At 56.1% G+C, this 20,371-nt stretch overlaps 6 protein-coding genes across 8 annotated transcripts; 5 read left to right on the top strand and 1 right to left on the bottom strand.

Moving 5' to 3' along the window:
* The first annotated feature begins 238 nt into the window (after positions 1-238).
* LOC119120719 (conserved oligomeric Golgi complex subunit 8-like) lies at positions 239-3,583 on the top strand. 2 transcript variants are annotated; one of them, XM_037247871.1, is made up of 6 exons: positions 240-690; positions 881-1,088; positions 1,270-1,632; positions 2,052-2,486; positions 2,913-3,081; positions 3,223-3,583. In XM_037247871.1, the coding sequence occupies exons 1-6, from the start codon at positions 362-364 to the stop codon at positions 3,492-3,494; spliced, it is 1,776 nt and encodes a 591-aa protein (XP_037103766.1). In that variant the 5' UTR covers positions 240-361; the 3' UTR covers positions 3,495-3,583. The 2 variants fall into 2 exon arrangements, with proteins under 2 accessions (XP_037103767.1, XP_037103766.1); XM_037247872.1 differs by lacking the exon at positions 3,223-3,583 and having other exon boundaries at positions 239-690; positions 2,052-2,543; positions 2,881-3,045.
* Positions 3,584-4,161: 578 nt separating this feature from the next.
* LOC119120720 (transcription initiation factor IIA subunit 2) lies at positions 4,162-5,836 on the top strand. The gene is made up of 4 exons (XM_037247873.1): positions 4,162-4,370; positions 5,232-5,336; positions 5,471-5,597; positions 5,676-5,836. The coding sequence occupies exons 1-4, from the start codon at positions 4,299-4,301 to the stop codon at positions 5,699-5,701; spliced, it is 330 nt and encodes a 109-aa protein (XP_037103768.1). The 5' UTR covers positions 4,162-4,298; the 3' UTR covers positions 5,702-5,836.
* A 135-nt stretch (positions 5,837-5,971) lies between these two features.
* LOC119120507 (interleukin-17F-like) lies at positions 5,972-7,787 on the top strand. The gene is made up of 3 exons (XM_037247472.1): positions 5,972-6,608; positions 7,227-7,423; positions 7,489-7,787. The coding sequence occupies exons 1-3, from the start codon at positions 6,576-6,578 to the stop codon at positions 7,736-7,738; spliced, it is 480 nt and encodes a 159-aa protein (XP_037103367.1). The 5' UTR covers positions 5,972-6,575; the 3' UTR covers positions 7,739-7,787.
* A 633-nt stretch (positions 7,788-8,420) lies between these two features.
* LOC119120527 (GPN-loop GTPase 1-like) lies at positions 8,421-12,811 on the top strand. The gene is made up of 13 exons (XM_037247498.1): positions 8,421-8,641; positions 9,197-9,290; positions 9,362-9,468; positions 9,576-9,613; positions 9,692-9,770; positions 9,895-9,989; positions 10,053-10,098; positions 10,241-10,387; positions 10,497-10,579; positions 10,943-10,982; positions 11,054-11,144; positions 11,578-11,691; positions 12,315-12,811. The coding sequence occupies exons 1-13, from the start codon at positions 8,516-8,518 to the stop codon at positions 12,419-12,421; spliced, it is 1,167 nt and encodes a 388-aa protein (XP_037103393.1). The 5' UTR covers positions 8,421-8,515; the 3' UTR covers positions 12,422-12,811.
* A 564-nt stretch (positions 12,812-13,375) lies between these two features.
* Positions 13,376-17,692, bottom strand: LOC119120526 (protein Lines homolog 1-like). 2 transcript variants are annotated; one of them, XM_037247496.1, is made up of 7 exons: positions 17,357-17,692; positions 15,945-16,323; positions 15,788-15,883; positions 15,446-15,578; positions 14,724-15,251; positions 14,287-14,461; positions 13,376-14,059 (listed from the first exon to the last, which is right to left on the bottom strand). In XM_037247496.1, exons 2-7 carry the CDS (start codon positions 16,245-16,247, stop codon positions 13,624-13,626), a joined length of 1,671 nt encoding a protein of 556 aa, XP_037103391.1. In that variant the 5' UTR covers positions 16,248-16,323; positions 17,357-17,692; the 3' UTR covers positions 13,376-13,623. The 2 variants fall into 2 exon arrangements, with proteins under 2 accessions (XP_037103391.1, XP_037103392.1); XM_037247497.1 differs by lacking the exon at positions 17,357-17,692 and adding an exon at positions 17,028-17,068.
* Positions 16,778-19,680, top strand: LOC119120528 (selenoprotein S-like). Its single transcript, XM_037247499.1, has 6 exons — positions 16,778-17,093; positions 17,691-17,813; positions 17,986-18,092; positions 18,344-18,436; positions 18,511-18,583; positions 18,822-19,680. Exons 1-6 carry the CDS (start codon positions 16,979-16,981, stop codon positions 18,902-18,904), a joined length of 594 nt encoding a protein of 197 aa, XP_037103394.1. The 5' UTR covers positions 16,778-16,978; the 3' UTR covers positions 18,905-19,680.
* Positions 19,681-20,371: the final 691 nt, after the last annotated feature.

The following is a 20,371-nucleotide window of genomic DNA, read 5'->3' as shown; positions in this document are numbered from 1 at the left end:
TGTCTGTCCAAATGATGTCAACTGCAGCGGAGATTCCCAAAATAGACTTAGCCTGTATAGGGTTACCCTTCTTCGGTGCAAAATATAGTTTTAATAATATTCCGCCAAAGCAGTGGTCCCCGAGACCTGCTTGCTTGACCTAGGTGCCAGTCAGCCGGCCGCCGGAAGGAAATTGACAGTTCCTTTTGGCGACCGCAGGGTGGCGATAAGCAGCACGTCTGCACCTGGGCCGGCGCCCAGAGAGACAGACAAAGAAGTAGACACGGAAGTACGCGTGGCTCCGACCCGTTGTTGATGTCGTCGTCGTCGCCGTAGTTCCCCTTGGACACTTTAGCTAGTCTTCTCGTCGTTGTGTTCCGCCATGGCGATGGTGGACGTGGAGGACGAAAGCAATTGGGCGTCCGTCTTCCAGGACTGTTTCCCGGACAGCTGGAGGGACAGAGCGGACCTGGCCGCCTACTTGGCGGAGCTCAGCTCGTTGGGCGTGGAGCAGCTGGGCCGCGAGCAGGAGCGGCTGGCGGACGAGCGAGCCAGCATCCTGGAGCAGACCCGACACTTGGCCTTCGCCAACTACCACACTTTTATCCGCACCGCCGACTGCACCGAGCGCATCTACCGAGACTTCGGCCGCGTCGAGGCCGCCGTGTCGCGGTTGCTCGACAAGCTGCCCGCGCTGGGACAGAGATGCCGGTCGGTCCGCGACCACCACGCACCAGCGCGCGCATTCGCCCTGGCTCACACTTGACCGATTATGTTTGGCTTGGGAGTTTTTTGCTTTCTACCCGCTTTCGAATTAGGCACCAAGCGGCGGCGGCGACGCCGATTTATGGAATAAACAGTTCTGACGAGGCCGTGTCGTTTCCTGTGCGCTTGCGTTCAGGAGCTTTGCGAAGGAGGCGGAACAGATGTCGGCGAGCCGTCGCATGAACACGCTGACTCTGAACCGCCACACGGAGATCCTGGAGATCCTGGAGATCCCGCAGCTGATGGACACGTGCGTGCGCAACGCTTACTACGACCAAGCGCTGGAGCTGGCCGCCTACGTGCGCAGGCTGGACAAGAAACACGCAGCGCTTCCAGTCATACGGGTGATGCGCGGCGCGCGCGCACGCACGAACGCACACACACGCAGGCGTGTTGCTGGGGCCGGAGGCGGTGGGCGATCGCGTCGTGTCCTCTGCTCCGAACAACAAAAGGAGAAGAGCAGCCCGTACGATCGAAGTCTAAATGTTGCCCGACCGTTGACGTGCTCTCGTCTGTGCCTCTCAGGGCCTGGTGCGTGAAGTGGCGGAGAGTACTCAGCTGATGCTGCTCCAACTCCTGCAGCAGCTGCGCAGCGACGGGCAGCTGTCGTCGTGCCTGCGCGCCGTGGGTTACCTGCGCCGCATGGACGCCTTGGACGAGGCCGAGCTGCGCGTCAAGTTCCTGCAGGCGCGCGGCGCCTGGCTGCGAGCGGCGCTGGACGCCGTCCCCGACGCCGAGCCCTACGCGCACATCAGCAAGAGCGCCGAGGCGTGCCGCGTGCACCTCTTTGACATCGTCACGCAGTACCGCGCCATCTTCTCGGAGCAGCGGCGCACGGGCGCCGCGCCGCAGCGGGCCGACGTCCTCCACGGCTGGGTGCTCTCCGAGGTGCTGCTTTTGCGCCATGGGGAAGAGTTCGGGGCGGGGGCGCAAATGGCCAAAAGGCTTGATGGAGAGCCAGAGGTTTAGTTTCCATCTTGTTGCTCTCGGGCCTCAAGTCCAAGCACACGCCCAGGGTCCTCAAATGGCGAAAAGGCTCGATGGAGAGCCAGAGGTTTAGTTTCCATCTTGTTGTCCAAGCACACGCCCTTGGTTCTCACTCGGAAGACAGTTCAGTGCAGCCAATTGGAGTGCTCTTGCGTCTGCCCAGCGAATTGCTCTCGCATCTCCTCAAAATTGGCGGGATGAACCCCCCACCCGCCCTTTAATTGGCACTTGGATCCAACGGTCCTTTATTGGCGAGATGCACGCCCGCCCCCCTATCTGCGTACGAGTTCAAAGCTATGTGGCCTTTGGTGTGTGTGCAGGTGTGCGAGTTGGTGGAGGTGCTGGAGCGCGACCTCCGACGTGGCGCCGGCGCCCGACTGGACTCGCTGGCGGCGCAGTGCATGTACCTGGGCCTGTCCTTCAGCCGGGTGGGCGTGGACTTCCGTGGCCGGCTGGCGGCCGCCCTGGCGCAGGCGGCGGCCGAGGCCTTCGGGAGCGCGGCGCGTGAGGCAGCGGCGCACTTCCAGCAGGATATGAGCGGCTACGCCCCCGTGGCGGCGCCGCTCGTGCCAGGAGCCCGCGCAGCGCCAACGGATCCGCCCGGAACCTTGGCGCCGCCCGCCACCCTCCTGGACTTCCCGCCGCTGGGTCGCTTCCTCAACCATATCCTGGCCGCTTTCAACGACCTGCGCCTGTGCTGCCCCCTGGCACTGGCCCAGTGCGTCACCGCAGACTTGCACCACGCCCTCTGCCACGTAAGGCAAACGCGCTCACGCACTCACGCAGACGGCCCTTGGGGCGGAGGGGGGGGGGGGTAGGGTTGGGGGGGGGGACACGATGAGCCGACGACACGGTTGAGAGGGCACGTCTTTCCATCTGGGATTTACTTCCTCAATTTGCAACATGTGCGAGAAAGGGCGGGCCGGCCGATCGGCCGCCGCGTACGCCTCGCCGCCGCATCTGATTGAGGTTTGACGGCACTGTCGCTAGTCTCTGTCCCGCCATCGCGTCCAAGTACTTGAGGACGGCCATCGTGGCGAAAGGTCAATGTCAGTCAGCGAGCGCCGCCTTTTGGGTACATTTTTTCATTTGTTTGTTTCACCCTGACCTTCACCCCAAGGCCGGCGTCCGTGACGTTTTGTCAAAAGCGTGTGGCATGACGCATTGCATCCTCCCGGCAGGTGACCGCTCAGCTGTTGGCGTTCCACCGAGCCGAGGACTCGGCATTCAGTAACGGCGAGCGTCGAGTTTTTGTGCGTATGTGCCGCGTCTACGCCCGAGACATGCTGCCCTTCCTGGACCGATGCCTGCAGATCCTGTTTCCCGCCCAGCAGATAGCGCTCGTCCTTGGTCAGAAGCCTTCATTATCATTAGGGATGCTTGAGCTTATTGTCACACCAAAACCTGATCGCACTTGTACTTTGGATACTTGCAATGTCCCCAACATACAATGAACGATCCCTTTGTGTCTCAATGTGGGATTCTGTGCAGGTGTTCCAGCGTCGCAAGTGCTCAACAGTGAGGGTTTGGGCCGCGTGGACGCCGAGCGGCTGCTGGAGCCGCTTGGGTTCTTGCCGCCCGAGGACGAGGGATCTCCGTCCAACGTCGGCGGCGCAGAGTCAAGCGACGCCGTATCGGCGTCAGCGCCTCCCCGCGACGCGGCCGTCGAGTCGCGCTCCGAAGACACCGATGACCCGGCGCGAGCGACCCGGCGTGAAGACAGCCGAGAAACAGAGAACCTGTTGTGGCGACCAGAACCCTGAGCGCCGGTTGACCGAGGAATGACTCGATCGGCGGAGAATGGTGACCGTGTTGTTTGGAAGGCAAAGCCAATAAAAGGCCGCACGGAAAAGGATGTGGCCTTTTTTTCTCTCTCCAAATGAATGGAAATGTGACCGCAGAGGGCGGGACTCCCACCTACGAGCAAAAGTGGTCAACATTTGGCTGGAAACCCCGGCACTAGAGACTCCCGCAGAGACGAAAGGCTTTCAGACGCCAGAGGGCAGTGTTGCGCTTCTCAGATGGCCGGCGGCCACGTCTGACAAACACAAAGAAACAAAAATACTATCGAGGTCAGCACAGCATCATCAACTGAGGCATTTACCATACCGTTACATTAATCGACATTGAAATCAAGAAAATCGATTATGCCCAGGGCACAAACTAGATCAGGGGAAGGCTGTCGTTTCTTGTACCTCGCTAAGTCAAATGCTTGTGCCGATCAGGATGTATATGTCAAGTCAAACTAGTCGAACGAATGAGTGAAAATGTTTCAAAAGGAGTTCCGTCAGCTAGATAGTCCATCGACAGATCAATCAATCAATCAATCTAGCTATCGGAGTCTGGCCGAGGGGGCGCCACGCACGGTCAGTCGTGAAGAAGGAAAAGAAGTTGTTTGCCCGTCAAGCGCGAGAAGAAGAAGGAAAATAAGTTGTTTGCCCGTCAAGCGCAAGAAGAAGAAGAAGACGACGACGAAGAAGAGGACGCAACTGCAACTGCAGCTGCTGTGCGGTCGCGCGTCTCGCCGGTTGCCTCTGTTGCCTTGCGGCGTTCGTGCTTCGCTCGGCATGGCGTACCAGTTGTATAGGAACACCACGTTGGGAAACAGTTTGCAGGAGAGCCTGGACGAGCTCATTCAGGTGAGCAGCGAGCGTGCTAGCTGCTAATGCTTCCGCTAGCCCCCGGCTCAAACCTCTTCGACTTCTTCTGCCGACTAACACACACTCGCCATTCCCATCGGCACGTTCGCTCGTTTAGGTTGGCTCACACAATGATATGGCAACATACGCGCCTGTCCTCCCAATTTGCGCTACGGCAGCCCGTTCGCCATATTGGATGTGGCACATCGACGCCCCGACTCGACAGACTCCATGAGCGGGGACGATGCACATTCATCAAGGACGGACGGCTCGCACAAGACAGCTTGCGCCAATGACTGGCACTGTCTGCTAGCTGGTGTGTTTTATGCCCTGCGTTGTATTCTGCGTTTTTTTTTGTTTTTGTTTTAAACTGGAGTGAAGTTGGGCGGCACGGTGTGAGCACGTCGCCCCACCGTTCGGCGGTGCGGGGTTCCATTCCCGCTCCAGCCCCTTTTTTGCATGTTCTCCCCGTGGCTGCGTGGGTTTCCTCCAGGCACTTCCACATTCTCAAGATCCGCACAGTAGGACCGCTCCAGATTGCCCGTAGGTGCAAATGGTCGTTTGTCTATGCCCACCCTGCGATAGGTTGAGGGCGTCCCCCAGCGACCGCCCAAACTCAGCCGGAATGAGCTCTGGCGCCGACACACGGCCAGGAGATGGCTCTGGTGGGACCGAGAAAAGTCTAAAGAAGACATATCTTCAATCCGGACAATAATACAAGTGTTTTGGTATCATGAACAGTATCGACTGTGACCTTTTACACTGGCAATGACATGGGTCCGAAAAGGAAAGGCCGTAGCGCTTTGTATGAAACGTGGCGTGCATTCCTAACCAAACGTACCATTCTTGTTTGTCTGTCAGACGCAGCAGATCACGCCCCAGTTGGCCCTGCAGGTTCTTCTCCAGTTTGACAAAGCCATCAACACGGCGCTGGCCAACCGCGTTCGCAACCGCGTCAACTTCAAGGTGAGCCCGCCGGGGGAGCGCCTGCACGGCCCGTGTTCCTTTGTCGGCAATTTGCGCCCGCCGCCCTTGAACAAAGTCCGAGCGCTACTTTTGCCGTTCTGCGCGTCTTGACTTTGCGGCGCTTGTGTCGTCAGGGTTCGCTGAACACGTATCGCTTTTGCGACAACGTGTGGACCTTTGTGTTGAACGACGTGGAGTTTCGAGAAGTCACCGACCTGGTCAAGGTGGACAAAGTCAAGATTGTGGCGTGCGATGGAAAGAGTAAGTGGGCACGTGCGCGAGCCTCCTGCACCTTGCTCTGTCTTCTACGTTACCAATGAGTACACTTGTCTTTTCCAGATTCTGGCTCCAATGCCGCGGAGTGAGCGTGAGCCTTCTGCCGAGAGCCTCGCCTCAAGTGTACATATGCGTGTCATTTATGTGTGCAAGGCAACTTGCAGCATTTTCTTTTAGTCTTGTTTTCTACTTTGATGAAACTTGAATAAAAAAGAAAAAGTCAAGTGGGTGTGTCTTTTGGCTGACGGCGGCGAGCGTCTGCGGCACTGCAACAGAGAGTGGGCTGGCTGCCGCTGCCTTTGACTGAGCGATAAGACGCTCTTCTGGGAAGAGACGCTGGTCGCAAAGAGAAGCTTCTCGGATCGGGCAAGAAGAGCAGCGAAAGAAAGTCGGCCGAGTCGTAACGCGGGCGGAAGGAAGGAAGCGGAGGATGCGCCACTGCAGCTGTGTGGTTGCGAGTGAGTCACTGCAAAGCAGGTCAGACTCGCTGACACGCACGGACGGCTTCCTGTCTCGGGCGGGGGCCTTCATCTCCCTGTGCAACCATCAAAGGCCAGATGAGGGCCTACTTCGCAGCGGAAGGAGAGAGGTTCCCATGTCCTGGCTCTGCCCCTTCACTTTGCCTTTGCCCTGGCTCTTTGTGGCGAATGTCGGGCAGGAGCCTGGCCGGGGGGTGGGGGGGTGACTGGCTAACTAGCGCGTGTCTGCGGGGAAGTCACCATCCTTTCATCCCAAAACGGAACCTGACCAGATCAAAGAATCGAAAGTGGGTCGGGCGTCACGCTTTGACGCGCCCCGTCACACTTTGACACGCCGGCCGGTGCGGTTTTAGCGAGGAAGATCAAAGATGACACGGGCGCTGGCAGATGAGGATAAAGGCCCCCGAGGAATGGCGCAGACTTGTCATTGGTGCACCTCCGGCGGCCGTCGTGTGACAAGGGAGCGTTCCGCTGAGTGACGACAATGTTTCCCACGCTAAACGGTGCCCTCCTGACGGTAAGACCCGAGCCAGGCCGTGTATGCTGGCTGGCCAAGCATCTCCTCAGATGGAGAGGCCCTCCCTCCCTCCGTGGCTTTTGAGCTTGTCTCCGTACGTCTGTCCATTGTCCCTGTGCGCAGCATTCTGCGTCCGTCTGTGTTGCGGCGCGCGCTCGCCTTTCCGTTTGTTCACCGCCGGCCGGGTCGAGTCCCGTCCATTTCAAAACCTGGAGCAGGGGCCGGCGCAGTTGGCAGGATGCAACGGATGGCGCGCGGGCGCGGCGCCGTACCGAGCGACCATTTAAGACGCCCCCCCGCCCGCTCTTGGTGGCAACGCTTGGTGGCAGATCTATCTCAGTGTGCTGTCGTCTCCCTTTGGGGCGACGACACAGAGTCACAGTGAAATGGTCGCCGCACATACTACGTGCCGTGCCGTCCTCCGGTTTGTTTTTTCGCGCCCCGTGCTTGAAGCAGTTAGCGTAAAATGAAGAAGGAACGGCGTCACCTGATGTCTGCCCTTTCCCGTGCACGTTCCGCTTTCAACCATCCGTCGGCCATAATGGGCGTACCGTGATACTTTTCGTTCCTGTCGTGGTCTTTCTTAGCTTTGATGAGCGCTGGGTGCGATGCGTTCAGGTGGCGATGGCAATGTCGACGGCGTTGATGTGGGAGGGCACGGCGGTGGCCGCGGTGGGAGCAGACCGCCGGTCCGAAGACAGGAGCCACGAGGCGCCGACCGAAACGGTGACCCTCGAGTTCAACCCAGACGTCTTGCTCTCTGCCAAAACGTTGCGAGCGCTGCACAACCGCTCCATCTCACCCTGGACGTATAAGTAGGGAAACGCGCACGCACACATCCATGCAGTTCCATATTGATGACCCTGTGGCGCTCGCTCAGCGTGTCGCAGGACGCGGCGCTCTTCCCTCCCGTGTCTGAGGCCCGCTGCGTGTTGCGCGGCTGCCTGGACTCGAGCGGCGTGGAGGACCTGAGGCTGGAGTCGCGGCCCATCCTGCATCAGGTTCTGCTGCTGCGCCGCGTCAAGTCGTCGGGCGCCCCCCCGCATCAGATGCGCCGCTACCGCTTGGAACGTCGCCTCGTCGCCGTCGGCTGCACGTGTGTCAGAGATCAGCAGCGGCCACGCCTCTGACGTCGCCTTGATTGGGAACAAATCTCACCAATAAATGTGACAAACTCACTGCGTCGTATCCAATTTCTTTCTCTCGCTCGCCCTTATACCCCTCGACGGGAGGCGAAAGTCCCCCAGGCTGATGAACTCTCAGCACTCACGCAGACTCCGAGTCATCACTGTGCAATAACATCCTGTTACTAAATGTTGTTAGTTACCTGAATGTTGTACAGAGGCTGAGATCAAATTCCCTGTTTGGCATGCACAAACTTGGTCAATAAAGCTGATTCTGAATGTGCGTGAAATGGCCCTTAGAGTAGACGCTTGCTTACTTGCTTGGAGGAGTTCCTTCACAAAACCAAATAGAGAAGAGAAGAGAAGAAGAGAACGTCTTTATTGCCATTGGACACCAGGTAGCGTGCCAATAGGGAGGGAGGGAGCGCTGCTCTGTCTGTCTGTCTGTCAAGTGTGCAAAGTTGGGAGTCAAATGGCGGCAAGAGAGGAGAGCCAGGCGGAGAATCAAATCCAAGGCAGTTATGTTGTTTAAAGTCGAGCGGGGGCAAACGCCTTTTATTTTTTGGCGAGTTGTTAGACATTTGATTTTTTTAGTGGTTTAGTCGTCAGTTTGGTTCGCGCTTTGCACCAGTGGGTGGCGGTAATGCGCAAGAAGGAGAAGAAGAGGGAGACGAAGAAGAAGTGGGGGCGCGAGAAAGAAGGAGAAAGAGCTCAAGAAGGAGACGAAGAAGAAGTGAAAGAAGAAGAAGAAGGAGACAGAGACGAGACGAGACGCGTTAAACAATGGCGGCGCGCGACGCAAGCGTTGGCGTTTCGTCGGATGAGGCAAAGAATGTTGACGATGGGAGAAAAGCTGTGTGTTTGCTCGTGCTCGGCATGGCCGGATCCGGAAAGACGACCTTCGTTCAGGTAGCGCTGCAAAGAAATGGCGCCAATGCGAGACAACCCCCCTTAGCACAGCATCAAGTGTCACTCACTTGCTGCGTTCACGTCGCACCGAGAGGACGTCGAGTCAAACAAAAATCTGCTCACGTTTTCTTGAGTCATTGTCGTGTTCCCCGTCACTTCGGCGAGCCTCAAAAGTGCACTGCTCCACTTTTGTGGCTCCTGACTCGAAGCCGCCTCGCCTACACGCTCTTGCGCTTTAAACTTGAGCCACTTGAGTTGATCTGTCATCGTCGCAAACGTCTCAGATTCATGGAATTTATATTGCGAATGAAATGTACCTACACTGGCTTGAATAATACACAATAGCAACTGATAACTGCTGTACAGGCTTGTGATTCAAGTAGTTGCACTTTCCAAAAGCTTGTTCACTCCCTCTTGGGTGACCTGCTCAACAGTAGTTTTGTTGTCTTTTTTTTTTTCTTTCTTTTTTTTTTAATAAAATGTCTGCAAAATCCGCTGACGGCAATTACGGACTGTCCTAATAATCGTGGGTTTCTTGTCCGGACGATTCCACAGAGGCTGGCGGCTCACCTTCACACCCTCCAAAGTCCCCCGTACCTGATCAACCTGGATCCGGCCGTTCACGATGTTCCCTTCCCGGCCAACATAGGTAAGGCGACGCTGGACGCGGCTCCCTTCCCCGCGTGACCTTTCACATCTGACCCACCTGGCGGGCGGCAGACATTCGAGACACGGTCAACTACAAAGAGGTGATGAAGCAGTACGGCCTGGGACCCAACGGAGCCATTGTCACGTCGCTCAACCTCTTTGCCACGCGCTTTGATCAGGTGAGCCGGGCCGGGCCGGGCCCAATTTGCCCGCCTGTCCGCTTTGTTCCCTGTCATTTCCACGCTCCAATTGTAGTCATGAATGATACGTTTGCCTGTCGTTTTAGGTGATGCGTTTCATTGAGAAGAAGCAGCACAGTCACAGGTCAGTTAAGGCAGCGCCAGCAAGAGGCCCGCCCATCTGGCATGCTGGTTTTGACGCCGCTCCGCCCTCCCTCCGCAGGTACGTGCTCATCGATACGCCGGGCCAGATCGAAGTGTTCACGTGGTCGGCGTCGGGCAGCATCATCACGGAAGCGCTGGTGCGTCACGCGCGCTCAAAGCCGACGCAAACGATTGACGCGCCGGTGCTCGAAGCCGGCGCAAACGACTGACGCGCCGGTGCTCGAAGCTGGCGCAAACGATTGACGCGCCGGTGCTCGCCAGGCCTCGTCCTTCCCCTGCGTGGTGCTCTACGTGCTGGACACGTCCCGCAGCGTCAGTCCCGTCACTTTCATGTCCAACATGTTGTACGCCTGCAGGTAGGTCAAGGTAGGTCTTGAGGCTGTGACATTTTGCCATTGAGCCAATGTTTGTCCTTTCAGCATTCTCTACAAGACCAAACTGCCCTTTGTTGTGGTCATGAACAAAGTGAGTGCGCATCGTTGTTGTCAGTGCCTCTTTGTTTTGAGGCCAAATGGGAATTTGGGAATCAGCCGGCTGGCGGGCTGGCGGCCGGCCCGGCCGGCCGGCCGGCCACGTTGATGCTGACAAAGGCCCGTGCGTCTTGCAGACAGACATCATCGAGGAAAGCTTCGCCGTGGAGTGGATGAAGGACTTTGAGGCTTTCCAGGACGCCCTCAACCAGGAAAGCTCGTACGTCAGCAACCTGACGCGCTCCATGAGTCTGGTCCTGGACGAATTCTATGCCAACCTCAGGGTAACCGCGGCGGTCGCCTCCTTTCAGGGCCCGACGCCCAGCGGTGGCCTCGGCGCTTCTTTCTGTTCTTTTCCCGACGGCGCTCAAGTCATTTGCGGTTGTGGCGCAGGTAGCGGGCGTGTCGTCAGTGACGGGCAGCGGATTGGAGGAGCTGCTGGTCCAGGTGCGGGAAGCCGCCGACGAGTACGAAAGGTGAGACTCTTTTGTCTTTTGCTCATTGCGCCCTTGACCCCCCTGGGTTAGGGTAAGGGTTAACCCTCCTCCGAGCGTTATGAAAAGACTCCCGAGCCACTGGTCAAAGTCTCCGCTTGCTATTGTCTGACTTGCGATCGGCCCGCTCCTGTGCCGTTTGTTTCGTCCAATGTTGCTCCTGCACCACTTGAATTTCAGAGCGGGCGGTAAACTCACGGTGTGCGGGGCGGGCCACCGCGCTCCTCGTTCAAACGAGCCAGTCTGCCGCTGAGGCGCAGTTAGCGGGCAATGTTGCGGACGCTAACACGTTAGCCAGCAGTTGCTCGAAATGCTTCAAATCAATCCGGCGCTTGTGTTGCTTAGGGATTATCGACCGGAATACGAGAGACTCCACCAGCAGCTGGTGAGTGTTTCCGAGCGCCCCGGACGGGTGGCGCAGAGTTCGAGCTTCCTCGGTGCCTTTCTCGCTGTCAGACGGATGCCCAAAGCGGAAAGCGGCGGGAACAGCTGGAGCGACTGGCCAGGGATCTCGGCGCCGTCCGCATGCCGTCGGCGTCTGTTGCAGGTGGGCAAAAAAAAAAACTACGGCAATCGGTGGGGTGCGCGGGGGGGGGGGTGCGCTTCTCCTCACTTGTGTTTGGGCTTGGAAGTGTCAAAAAGTCAGCAGCGGGCGCCTTCCCAAATGAAAGCGCTCGCATGGAATGGAATGCAGACAACGAAATCATGTGCGCTGCTTTTGGTTTCTTTTTATTAGTTTCTTATTTTCCTTTTTTCTCATTGGTTGCGCAGATTGTGCATTGGCAACTGGTAGACGTTGAGTGGAAAGAATAGAAAGCAACACAGCTTGCCTTTTTTCTGGGTGGGCCCGTTCCACGGCCAGCGCACGTAACTTCAAGCATTGACAGCTCGCTGGGCCGGTCTTGCCGCTCCTTTCAGTGTTTCAACACGGAGAATGACGTTTCTCATGAAGGTTTTTTTTTTTTTTTTCTTTGTTGCAGAAAAAGTCCACGTGGGCGGGCCCAGCGACCTCATCATGACTCGTGGCATCTGTGACTCGGAAGATGACACGGCGGCAGCGGCGGACAGCGACACGGATGACGTGGACCACAGTAGTAAGATGGGGGGGGGGGGGACACACACACTTTGATTTGAGTGCGCCGTTGATAGCAGAGGCTTCTATTTGGCACGTCTTCCGAAACAGAGAGTGACGTCTGCGGTCCTTCTCAAGCGCGTTTGCGCTCACCCCCGCAACCTTCTTCATTGTTGTGGCGGGCCGCATGGTAGTTTCCTCGGGAGGGCCATTATGACCGTCAACGCCTTTTATTATATACAGTATAGGCTAGACGACAAACTGCCGAATCACTAGGCTAGACTAAAACTGCTGAAATATTGTTAAAAGCGCAATGGTAACAAGAATTTCTCGCAATATCTGTATTTCTGTAAAAGTGAGGACAATTTGTAATTTTAGTATTGACACAATTTGTCTTCGGCGGCCACATAAAATGATGTGGCGGGCCGTATCTAGCCCCCGGGCCTGGCGTTTGACAACAATCTTTTTTTTTTTTTTTTCTCTTGAAATGCTAAACTTGCCTAGCGCTCTGCTGTGCCTTTGGCTTGCTCATTAGTCACCTCTTCCTCACTGGGGTTTGGGCCGCTGGAGAACACTGTCACAATGGCTGGGGATGGAGCATTCGAGCGCTGATATCTCCTGTGTCATGTGTGTGTTTGTTTACAGAAGTGGAGGAGAGCAAAGAGAAGGACTCCTTTGGAATTTTCCTGCGGGAGAGGAGGGAGGTGGTGGAGGTGCGAAATCGCAAGTGCGGCTTACCAGAAGGTCCTTGACGGACGCCGACTCGAGCCAAAGACGGTCGAGCCGAGATTTCTGCTGACGGCGCCATCTGCAATGAGTGTAAAAAAGGCCAAATATGAACCAAGTTAAAGGCTTGTATTTTAATTTAAAATTCAATTATTTAGGGGAAGCCTGTCTTTCTTGGAACACGCTTATTGGGGCATAATCCCTGCTTTGAATTAGTTTTTTTTTTTCTCTCTTAACCTTAATGCGTTTGTAATGTAAGCTGTGGATTGAGTCCCTATCCCCACTGGACTAACCCTAACCCACTAACCCTGTTCTCTGGTTTTCCAAATATAAACTTTGAATGAAATCTCCATGTGTGTGTTTTGTCCAAAATAAAAGTGGCACGTGCTGGAGGCTTTTTGGCACTGATACCCAAAGTGCGCTAGTCTTGTTCTTTAATTCAACTTTGAATGGGATCAACACCAATTTTACATGGATATTGTATTGAATGAGTGTCTTTTTGTTTTCTGTGTTTTTTTTAGTACACTCTGGCCAGATCAGGCCAGCCCCACCCAGCAATATCAGCAGCAGCAATCTCTCCACAAATTCCCTCAACAGACACTGACCGCCGTTGGTCACTCTACGTACATAGAGCGGCTGGCTGGCTGCTGTGGTACGTTGATGGCCAGTCGTCCAGAAGCCGTCCGAACCACGCATCAAACTCGTTCAATCCGATTGTATGTTCGTTAAAGCTCGCTGCTCTGAAGATGCTGCACTTTAGCTGGCTGAGGTTTTACTGCTTCACTGAACTTTTCAAATCATTTCAAGCAGCAAAAGTGGCCAAATAACCAGTGGCACAGGCTGTGTTTGTTGTAGCAAAGATGGCAACAATGGTTGCCCGTGTGCAGCACTATTTAAGATGTATGGCGCATGCGCAAGGTTAAAGGGCCACAAAGACAATGACAGAAAAGACACACTGTGTTTATTTTAAAAAAAAATTCTTGCAATTGAGACACGACAGATAGTGTGTATAAAAAATAAAAAAAAAAGACAGGCAATTTTGCTATCGGGCTGAGCGACGCGTTTGAAAGTTCATGGCGTTTTAAAATCGCTCACCTTGTGACTATTTTGCCAAATGATGAACTTGTTCAGAGGCTGAAATTCGGACAGCTAACCATGAGCAACTCATCCGATGATCGATTGGTTGTCGAGAGAAGTTGCTAAGTTGCGGCATGAAGCGCGTAGTCGGTCAGGTCAGGCCGTCCTGGCCAAGCTGTCGCGTCACTTGCCATAAGAGTCGCAGGAGCGCGTCTGCCTTGTATGGAAAAAGTTTCTTGTGGTGCAGCCTGGCCAGCAAGAGGTGCAGCCGGAGCAGACAACGCCTCGCTCTCCCCAACGTGTGCTGGCCCGTCCGCCGCCGCCTTCGCCCTTCTCCGTCTCGGCCAAAGGGAACCCTCGGCAGCGCCTCCGCGTCCAGTCGCCGGCACGAGGCGGCGAAACCCCGCCACTCAGTCCTCAGGTAGCGCAGGTAGCGCAGAAAGTACTCCAGGAAGCAGGTTTCCGTTGACATGAGGAAGTCCAGCAGGATGCGGTGGTCCCACCAGACGGCGCGCAGGAGGAACAGGAAGTGGCAGTGCGGGTTGCAGCCGGCGGCGCAGGGGGCTTCGGCGCTCGCGCAGTTCTCTCTGCCGGGAGGCACAAAGGCGCATTTGCTCTTGGCGGGGGCGGCGCTGCCAATGGTGAAAATCCACTCAGCACGAGCGAGCCACTTGAATTTTCTTTTGGCTTCACAAATAGTGACCAGTCTGCTCCCACTGTGGACCTGGCAGCGCTATGCATGGCAGCAGCCTCCCACTGGTGTGTGAATGTGCGGCACTGTGAAGCGCCAAATACGTGCAGTCCAGTGACGTACCTGAGGCGGAGGAAGATGACGAGCGCCGCTTTGGCAGCTTCCATCATGTCGTCGTCCTGCTCACCAAACAGCAGCGGGAGGAGCGCGCAGTCGTGGTCGCCGTCCGTCGGCCGCACGCCCCTCTCGCGCAGGAACCGCCACAGACGCGTCAGATGGCCGCCGGCCTCCCCGTCGCCTGGACAAATGTGGCGCGGTGATCGTGGGGGACTGCGAGACCGGTGCTCTCCTGACCACCGCAAGGGTCAAAAAAAGTTTCCCGTCTGAGCCGCACAAGCGCACGTCTTGACGGCTACAAAGCGTGAAAGACATTGCCACATATGCCAGGCGGCACAAACAAGAAAATGGCCCATGTCGTCATGGCAACAGGAAAACATCCGTCCGTCCGTCCGTCCAATCGCAGGGCAGGAAAACCATGCTCGTCATTTTGCTGTTCTCACCTGTGGCGGCGGACGTCACATGATACTGGACGCTTTTGATGAGCAGCAGGCTGACGGCACGCAGCATGGCCGTGTCACACTCGCCGTCTTCGCTGCCTCCTTTGGTGCTGCGCGACCCGCCGAAAAAGGTCAGCGACTCGGCGCTCACGCTCGACAGCCAATCGGCCGTCGCTGCGTCCAACACGGCGGCGGTGAGAGCGCCGAGGTCGGCGGCGCTCTCTCCGCACATTCCCAGCCAGTCCTCGCCGGCCTTGCGCAGCGCCGCCCGCTTCAGCAACAGCGCCGCCCTCTTGCTGACAAAGTAGAGTGGCGCGCGGCTGACGGCAGCTACCAACGCGGCGGCGTGGACGTACGTCAGCCGTGGGCTCCCGCCGCCGGATGCCGTGAGGAACTCCAGCAAGTCCAGCAGGTGGCAAAAGGTGTCGGCGAGGCCAGATGCGCCGCCGGCGCTCTGGTCCGCGCTGAGGAACCTGGACGCTGCTGTGCAGACGCTCACGTCAAAGGCCGCGATGAGCGTCCTGACCGGTTCTGATGGATCAAAGACAAAAGTCAGCCTCTTCTTTTTGGTCGGGACGTCGCGCCCGTCAAACCACGGGCCCGTGCCTTTGCGCTACGGAAGGATGCAGCACTTTGCAAAGCTCTGGTGTGCCAGCGTCGGAGCCGCTGAGCAACTGGACCTCCTCCCACCGCGGTGCTTTACTTTAGGGTGTGTGACGTTTGACCTGGGCGCTTGGTGCGCAGAAGTTCCTGGAGGACGTGCGTCAGCGACCACAAGCAGGCGTCCAGTTGGGGGCCAGCGGGCAAGCTGAGCAGCGCCCGCTCGCAGGTCCCGTGCCAGGAGGGATGGAGCACGCCCTATCGTTGGGTCATAAAGGTACGTCGGACATAAAGGTATTTGTCTGGAAATGACTGCGCACTTGTCAAACATCAGCTTAAGCGTTGGCCCTGCTGCTGCTGCCGCCGCCGAGGCTGCTGCATCTGCCTGGGCGCTTCTGACTAAATTGTCTTCTTGCGGCTGGATGGATTTGTATCGCCTTGTCTTAATCACGGAATAAAGCACTTACGGATACTTGCAGTTGGTAGAGGACACATGCGGAGGCGCTCTTCGCAGCCAAGTGACGGACCACTTGATCGCGCTCTTCACACGCAAACGTTGCCACCTGCCGCGCGTTAGCGTTAGCATTGTGAGCTGAGGCGGGACGCCGCGCGACACTCGCTCACCATCTGAGACACGACGTCCAGGTCCCGAAGCAGGACCTCCAGCGTGTCTTGGTAGAAGCGGGCAAGGTGTGACGTGGGAGCCGTCACCGTGGCAACTATCCTGCCGATCAGCGTCAGAGCCAAGCAGGTCGCATCCTGAGCGGCCGCGCCGTTGCGAGAATGGGCGTGCACGCCGTCGATGATCGCGCGCGCCACCTGCTCGGCGTCTTGCTTCGGTTTTGTAGCACGCGCGTTCACCAAGCACTCGTAAGCCTCAGCGAGGACAGCCACGAGCCTCCGAGGCGCTGCGCCGGGGGACGCCATCTTTGAGGGGGACTGGCGTCACGTGACACGAGGCGTCACGTCCAGACGCGGGCTTGTTCTCTCTCGCTTTCTCAAACTGTAAACAGAAAGACCGGTTTTGTTGTTAGCAAGCTTTGATATCATACATGTATTATTTAAATGGGTAATTATTTTCCAGCAACTCATTTGGCAACGGGCCACAGAGTAATGCAAATTCTAAAAAATAAAGTTGGACGGGAAAATGCACGTGGCATAAAGAGGGTTAGGGCGTCACTAGATGCAGCGTCACCATGTACTAATGAGCGCCACAGCCTAATATAACTTTCCCCCACTTTTTAAAAGTACGTACCAAAAACCCCAAAAAGACGCGAATCAATCATTCAAGTTCGAGAGATTTGTTTCATCTAGCTTTCAACGACGTTCTATGAGCCAGCTTCAAATACGTCGATTACCTTTTGATTCCAAACGCACGTTGCAATGGACGGGACGGACGCGATGTGACGTAGTAACGCCGTCCTCATGTAGAGGGCGGTAACTCAAACTGCGAGCAGTCAGTCGCTGTCTAACGAAGAAGAAAAGCTGGCAAATCCTGTTTGGGATCGTCTGCCGAATGTCGATCCCGCTCCCTTCGCCTAACCGAGTCATCGGCGCTGACGGTTAAGTAGGGCTAATTAACAGTGATCAAAGAGTTCCTGGACGGGCGGGCGCGATCATTTAGTCGCCTCGTGGCGTGGCGTGGAATTTGAGGCCAAATGGACGACGTGGAGATTGCGGACGTGGACGAGAACGGCGAGGTCCTACCGAAAGAGGGCGAGAAAGTGCTGAAGCGGCAGCAGCACGACCACCTGTCGTCTGTTGGCTTCATGGGTAGGTAACCAAAGATTGGCAACTTGAACACTCAAAGCAACAACTCGTTTTGGTCACCGTACGTATTGACGCTTCTGTGCGTCTTTTGGGTCACGTGACCGACCGCACGTTTGCTCTGTTCGAGACTTACACCCAAAAGGTCCGCCAACGAAATCACACAAATGGAGCAGTCCTTACGGGTGAGGCGAGGTGAAGCGAAGTGAGGCGAGGTGAAGCGAAGCGAGGCGAGGCGGGAGCTCAGTAACACATGAATTCTATCTTACCTGCGTTTTGTTCACAATGAAACTCTTTGCACTTGTCCGTGACACCAAACAATGTGGGCGGGCACGAACACCAGTTGTTGCAGCTTTTTCGAGAAACCATTTCCTGCTATCGCAGGAGGATGATATGAAAATGTGTGCGAGTTGTCCCGTGGTATATGACTTTTGGAACTCAAATGATCAACTCGCTGAAGAAGCTGGATAACGACAACAACAAAAAAAGAAAAAGTAGAAGAATCCGGTTAATGTGAACATTTGATTGTCAAGTCACCCGTTGTCATTTCGTAAGACTCTGGCTTTTCCACCTTCGCTCTGTGTTTGATTTGCACAATTTCAGTCGGCGAGCCGCTGTGGGCGTACGGCTGCTACGTGCTGCTGACGCTGGCTGCCCTCTGCACGCTGCTGGTCTACCTGGCCAAGAAGAGGAGGAGCAGGTCCCTCCCTGCCCCCACCCTGCAAGGTTACTTGCCGTCATCACCTTCAAATGATAGCGGGCGGGCGGGCGGGCGTCTGTTGGCATCTAGCGGACTATTGGCTCGTACGCACGCTTCCACCGTAACGCTGGAAAGAGTTGAACGACGAGTGAGTCAGGGCCGGCGTTTTTGAGTGCCGACACTGATGTTGATGTGTAGACGCCGAGGAGGTGGTGAGGAGGCAGGAGGCCATGGAGGCGTCTCGGAGGAAGATGCAGCAGGAGCAAGACGCCAAGGCGGCCATTTTCAGGGAGAAGCGCAATCAGGTGAAGCGCAAGCAGGCGGAGCGCAAGCAGGCGGAGCGCAAGCAGGCGGAGCGCAAGCAGGCGGAGCGCAAGCAGGCGGAGCGCAAGCAGGCGAAGCGCAAGCAGCCCGAAGCGCAAGCAGCCCGAAGCGCAAGCAGCCCGAAGCGCAAGCAGCCCGAAGCGCAAGCAGCCCGAAGCGCAAGCAGCCGAAGCGCGCCAGCGAGACGGCCGGCGCCTTCCTCGTGTGACCTGTGAACCGACGTGTGCCTTAGCAAGAGGAGGAGAAGAGGAGGCAGAAGATTGAGGAGTGGGACAGCCTGCAACTGGGCAAAAGTTTTAAAGGGGCTTCCAGACGATTGCAAGAGGTCAGTGACAAACGTGGGGCGGTCTCTCCTCCGCTTGCTCGCGTGGCTCCTGATGTGTTGTCTAACCTCCGCAGAGCAGCGACGAGGGTGCCTCATCCAGCACCGCGCTCAAACCCAAGAGCCATAAGAAGCCGCTTCGCAGCTCAGGTAACGCAAAATGGAAGGAACCCAAATTGCCGCTAATATGCGAAGGAAGGCTGCTGGCTCTTCTCGGCGGACTCCTTCAAACACCTCAGTGCAACAAAGCGATGGCAACGGAGCCCGAGAGGAGCTAATCCATGCACTGCCCCCCAGTCATTTGAGCACCTTGCTTTCAAAAAGAAAGCAGCATGTGAGCTGACTTTGCTGTGTGCTCGCTCAACGGGTTCTTGTCATTGTCTTTCAGAGTACAGTCCTCTGAGCGGCGAGGGCGGCGGCTCGTGCTCGTGGCGCCCCGGCAGGCGGGGCCCGTCGCCTTCGGGTGGATGAGGTTAGAGGAGGTCGCGCAAGACGACCTCCATGTATGTGCGCCCGCCGTACGCAGGCACCGGCTGACATCGGCTCGCGGCTCCTCGGAAGGAACGTGCATTACGCTGCGGCGAACCCCCCGCTCATCTACGTAAGATGAATGGCAGCATAAGAATCCAGGAATTCCTACAATGGCCCGCAGGGTTCGCTGCAGTGTGTGTTAGCGTGCCGGTTCTCGCCGCGAGCTCGGGATGACGTCGCGCTCGGAAATGGTCGCCGACCAGCGAGCGAGGCTGATGAACGTCGGCGTCGGTGTCTCCTCTCGGGCTTTAAATTCTTGTACGTTCTCAAGATTGGCATTGTGACAGCTCACACCGGAAAGGCTTCGCACCTGCTTTTTCTTTTTCCGGATGTCTCAGATGTTTGAGGCGCGGCAATTCTCAATGTACGCTGAAAATCTTTCTCTGGCGGGCTGCTGACGTTACTCTGCGCTAACGCCGCAGCTCGGCTTACCTTTCGACCTGGACGTGATTCTCCTCGATCCGATTGGCTCGTTTGCTCCGGAACCTCTGGAGATGGGCGAGCTTATGTCAACGGGCCCGGTGGGGCGGAGATTGACAAAGGCGCATTTAAAGGAATGCCGTCGGATTGACTTGCGTGTTTGATTTCATGCTCGCCACAAACGCGACATGTATAAGAGAGTCCCCTTTTTACATTCTGGCCGCTTGACTCAAAACAAAACTTTCCTCTTCTGCTGCCCACATTTTGAAGCAATAAATCAAACTATGTCAACTTCAGACTTTAGAGTCTCTCTCTCTACCCCTCCTAGTTAAAATGGTGACTGTAAACCACAGGTGTCAAACTCAAGGCTCGGGGGCCACATACGGCCCGCCACATCATTTTATGTGGCCCGCGAAGACAAATTGTGCATCAAATTCGTGTGTCAATACTAGAATTGCAAATTGTCTTCACTTTTAATAATATTTTTTTTTGTAATATTTGACCTGTTTTTACTCGTCTGATTTGAAAACGAGTTATTTGTCAGTTTGTTTTGTAGCTTTTACTGTATATAATATGAGGTGCTCATACATTTATTTGGGTCGACAGTCATATGACTACAAAGCGGCCCGCGAAAAAAGAAGAGTTTGACACCCCTGTTTACAGTGTAAACAATGGTCAACATCGGCCGAACAGCACTTTCCGCACTGGGCTTGCTCGTCGTTGTAATTACAGCTAATAACCTCCTAGGGACCGTCCGCCACTAGATAGCCTCAGCGGCCTACATGAACTGCGTCCCCAAAGCAAGGCAACATTTTTCCACCGCTTCCGCCCACAATCGCCGTCCAGATTCCCCATAAATGTGTCCCAATCCTGTCCAGTGCTCTTCATTGAGCAGCGGAGAATTTGTTTTCAACGATTGGACCACCGTCTTGATAAGTGCACTTGTGTCGGACCGTTTTTTATTGTCGAGCAAGAAAGCTCTGCAAA

This window comes from Syngnathus acus, chromosome 3 (assembly GCF_901709675.1).
Source record: "Syngnathus acus chromosome 3, fSynAcu1.2, whole genome shotgun sequence".
Lineage (NCBI taxonomy): Eukaryota > Metazoa > Chordata > Actinopteri > Syngnathiformes > Syngnathidae > Syngnathus > Syngnathus acus.
The sequence above is the reverse complement of the archived record's forward strand: the minus strand, read 5'-3'. Positions and strand labels throughout refer to the sequence as shown.

Excerpts from the sequence above, each read along its gene's own strand:
- LOC119120507 (XM_037247472.1), top strand. The coding sequence starts at position 6,576 with ATGTTTCCCACGCTAAACGGTGCCCTCCTGACG. Across the intron at positions 6,609-7,226 it reads TAAACGGTGCCCTCCTGACG|GTGGCGATGGCAATGTCGAC; the intron begins GTAAGACCCGAG and ends CGATGCGTTCAG. Across the intron at positions 7,424-7,488 it reads ATCTCACCCTGGACGTATAA|CGTGTCGCAGGACGCGGCGC; the intron begins GTAGGGAAACGC and ends GCGCTCGCTCAG.
- LOC119120720 (XM_037247873.1), top strand. The coding sequence starts at position 4,299 with ATGGCGTACCAGTTGTATAGGAACACCACGTTGGGAAACAGTTTGCAG. Across the intron at positions 4,371-5,231 it reads GCCTGGACGAGCTCATTCAG|ACGCAGCAGATCACGCCCCA; the intron begins GTGAGCAGCGAG and ends TTTGTCTGTCAG. Across the intron at positions 5,337-5,470 it reads GCAACCGCGTCAACTTCAAG|GGTTCGCTGAACACGTATCG; the intron begins GTGAGCCCGCCG and ends TTGTGTCGTCAG.
- LOC119120719 (XM_037247871.1), top strand. The coding sequence starts at position 362 with ATGGCGATGGTGGACGTGGAGGACGAAAGCAATTGGGCGTCCGTCTTC. Across the intron at positions 2,487-2,912 it reads TGCACCACGCCCTCTGCCAC|GTGACCGCTCAGCTGTTGGC; the intron begins GTAAGGCAAACG and ends TCCTCCCGGCAG. Across the intron at positions 3,082-3,222 it reads GCAGATAGCGCTCGTCCTTG|GTGTTCCAGCGTCGCAAGTG; the intron begins GTCAGAAGCCTT and ends GATTCTGTGCAG.
- LOC119120528 (XM_037247499.1), top strand. The coding sequence starts at position 16,979 with ATGGACGACGTGGAGATTGCGGACGTGGACGAGAACGGCGAGGTCCTA. Across the intron at positions 17,814-17,985 it reads CCCTGCCCCCACCCTGCAAG|ACGCCGAGGAGGTGGTGAGG; the intron begins GTTACTTGCCGT and ends GTTGATGTGTAG. Across the intron at positions 18,584-18,821 it reads GAAGCCGCTTCGCAGCTCAG|AGTACAGTCCTCTGAGCGGC; the intron begins GTAACGCAAAAT and ends ATTGTCTTTCAG.
- LOC119120526 (XM_037247496.1), bottom strand. The coding sequence starts at position 16,247 with ATGGCGTCCCCCGGCGCAGCGCCTCGGAGGCTCGTGGCTGTCCTCGCT. Across the intron at positions 15,884-15,944 it reads TGGACGTCGTGTCTCAGATG|GTGGCAACGTTTGCGTGTGA; the intron begins GTGAGCGAGTGT and ends AACGCGCGGCAG. Across the intron at positions 14,060-14,286 it reads GTCATCTTCCTCCGCCTCAG|AGAGAACTGCGCGAGCGCCG; the intron begins GTACGTCACTGG and ends GCCTCCCGGCAG.
- LOC119120527 (XM_037247498.1), top strand. The coding sequence starts at position 8,516 with ATGGCGGCGCGCGACGCAAGCGTTGGCGTTTCGTCGGATGAGGCAAAG. Across the intron at positions 8,642-9,196 it reads GAAAGACGACCTTCGTTCAG|AGGCTGGCGGCTCACCTTCA; the intron begins GTAGCGCTGCAA and ends ACGATTCCACAG. Across the intron at positions 10,388-10,496 it reads AATTCTATGCCAACCTCAGG|GTAGCGGGCGTGTCGTCAGT; the intron begins GTAACCGCGGCG and ends GTTGTGGCGCAG.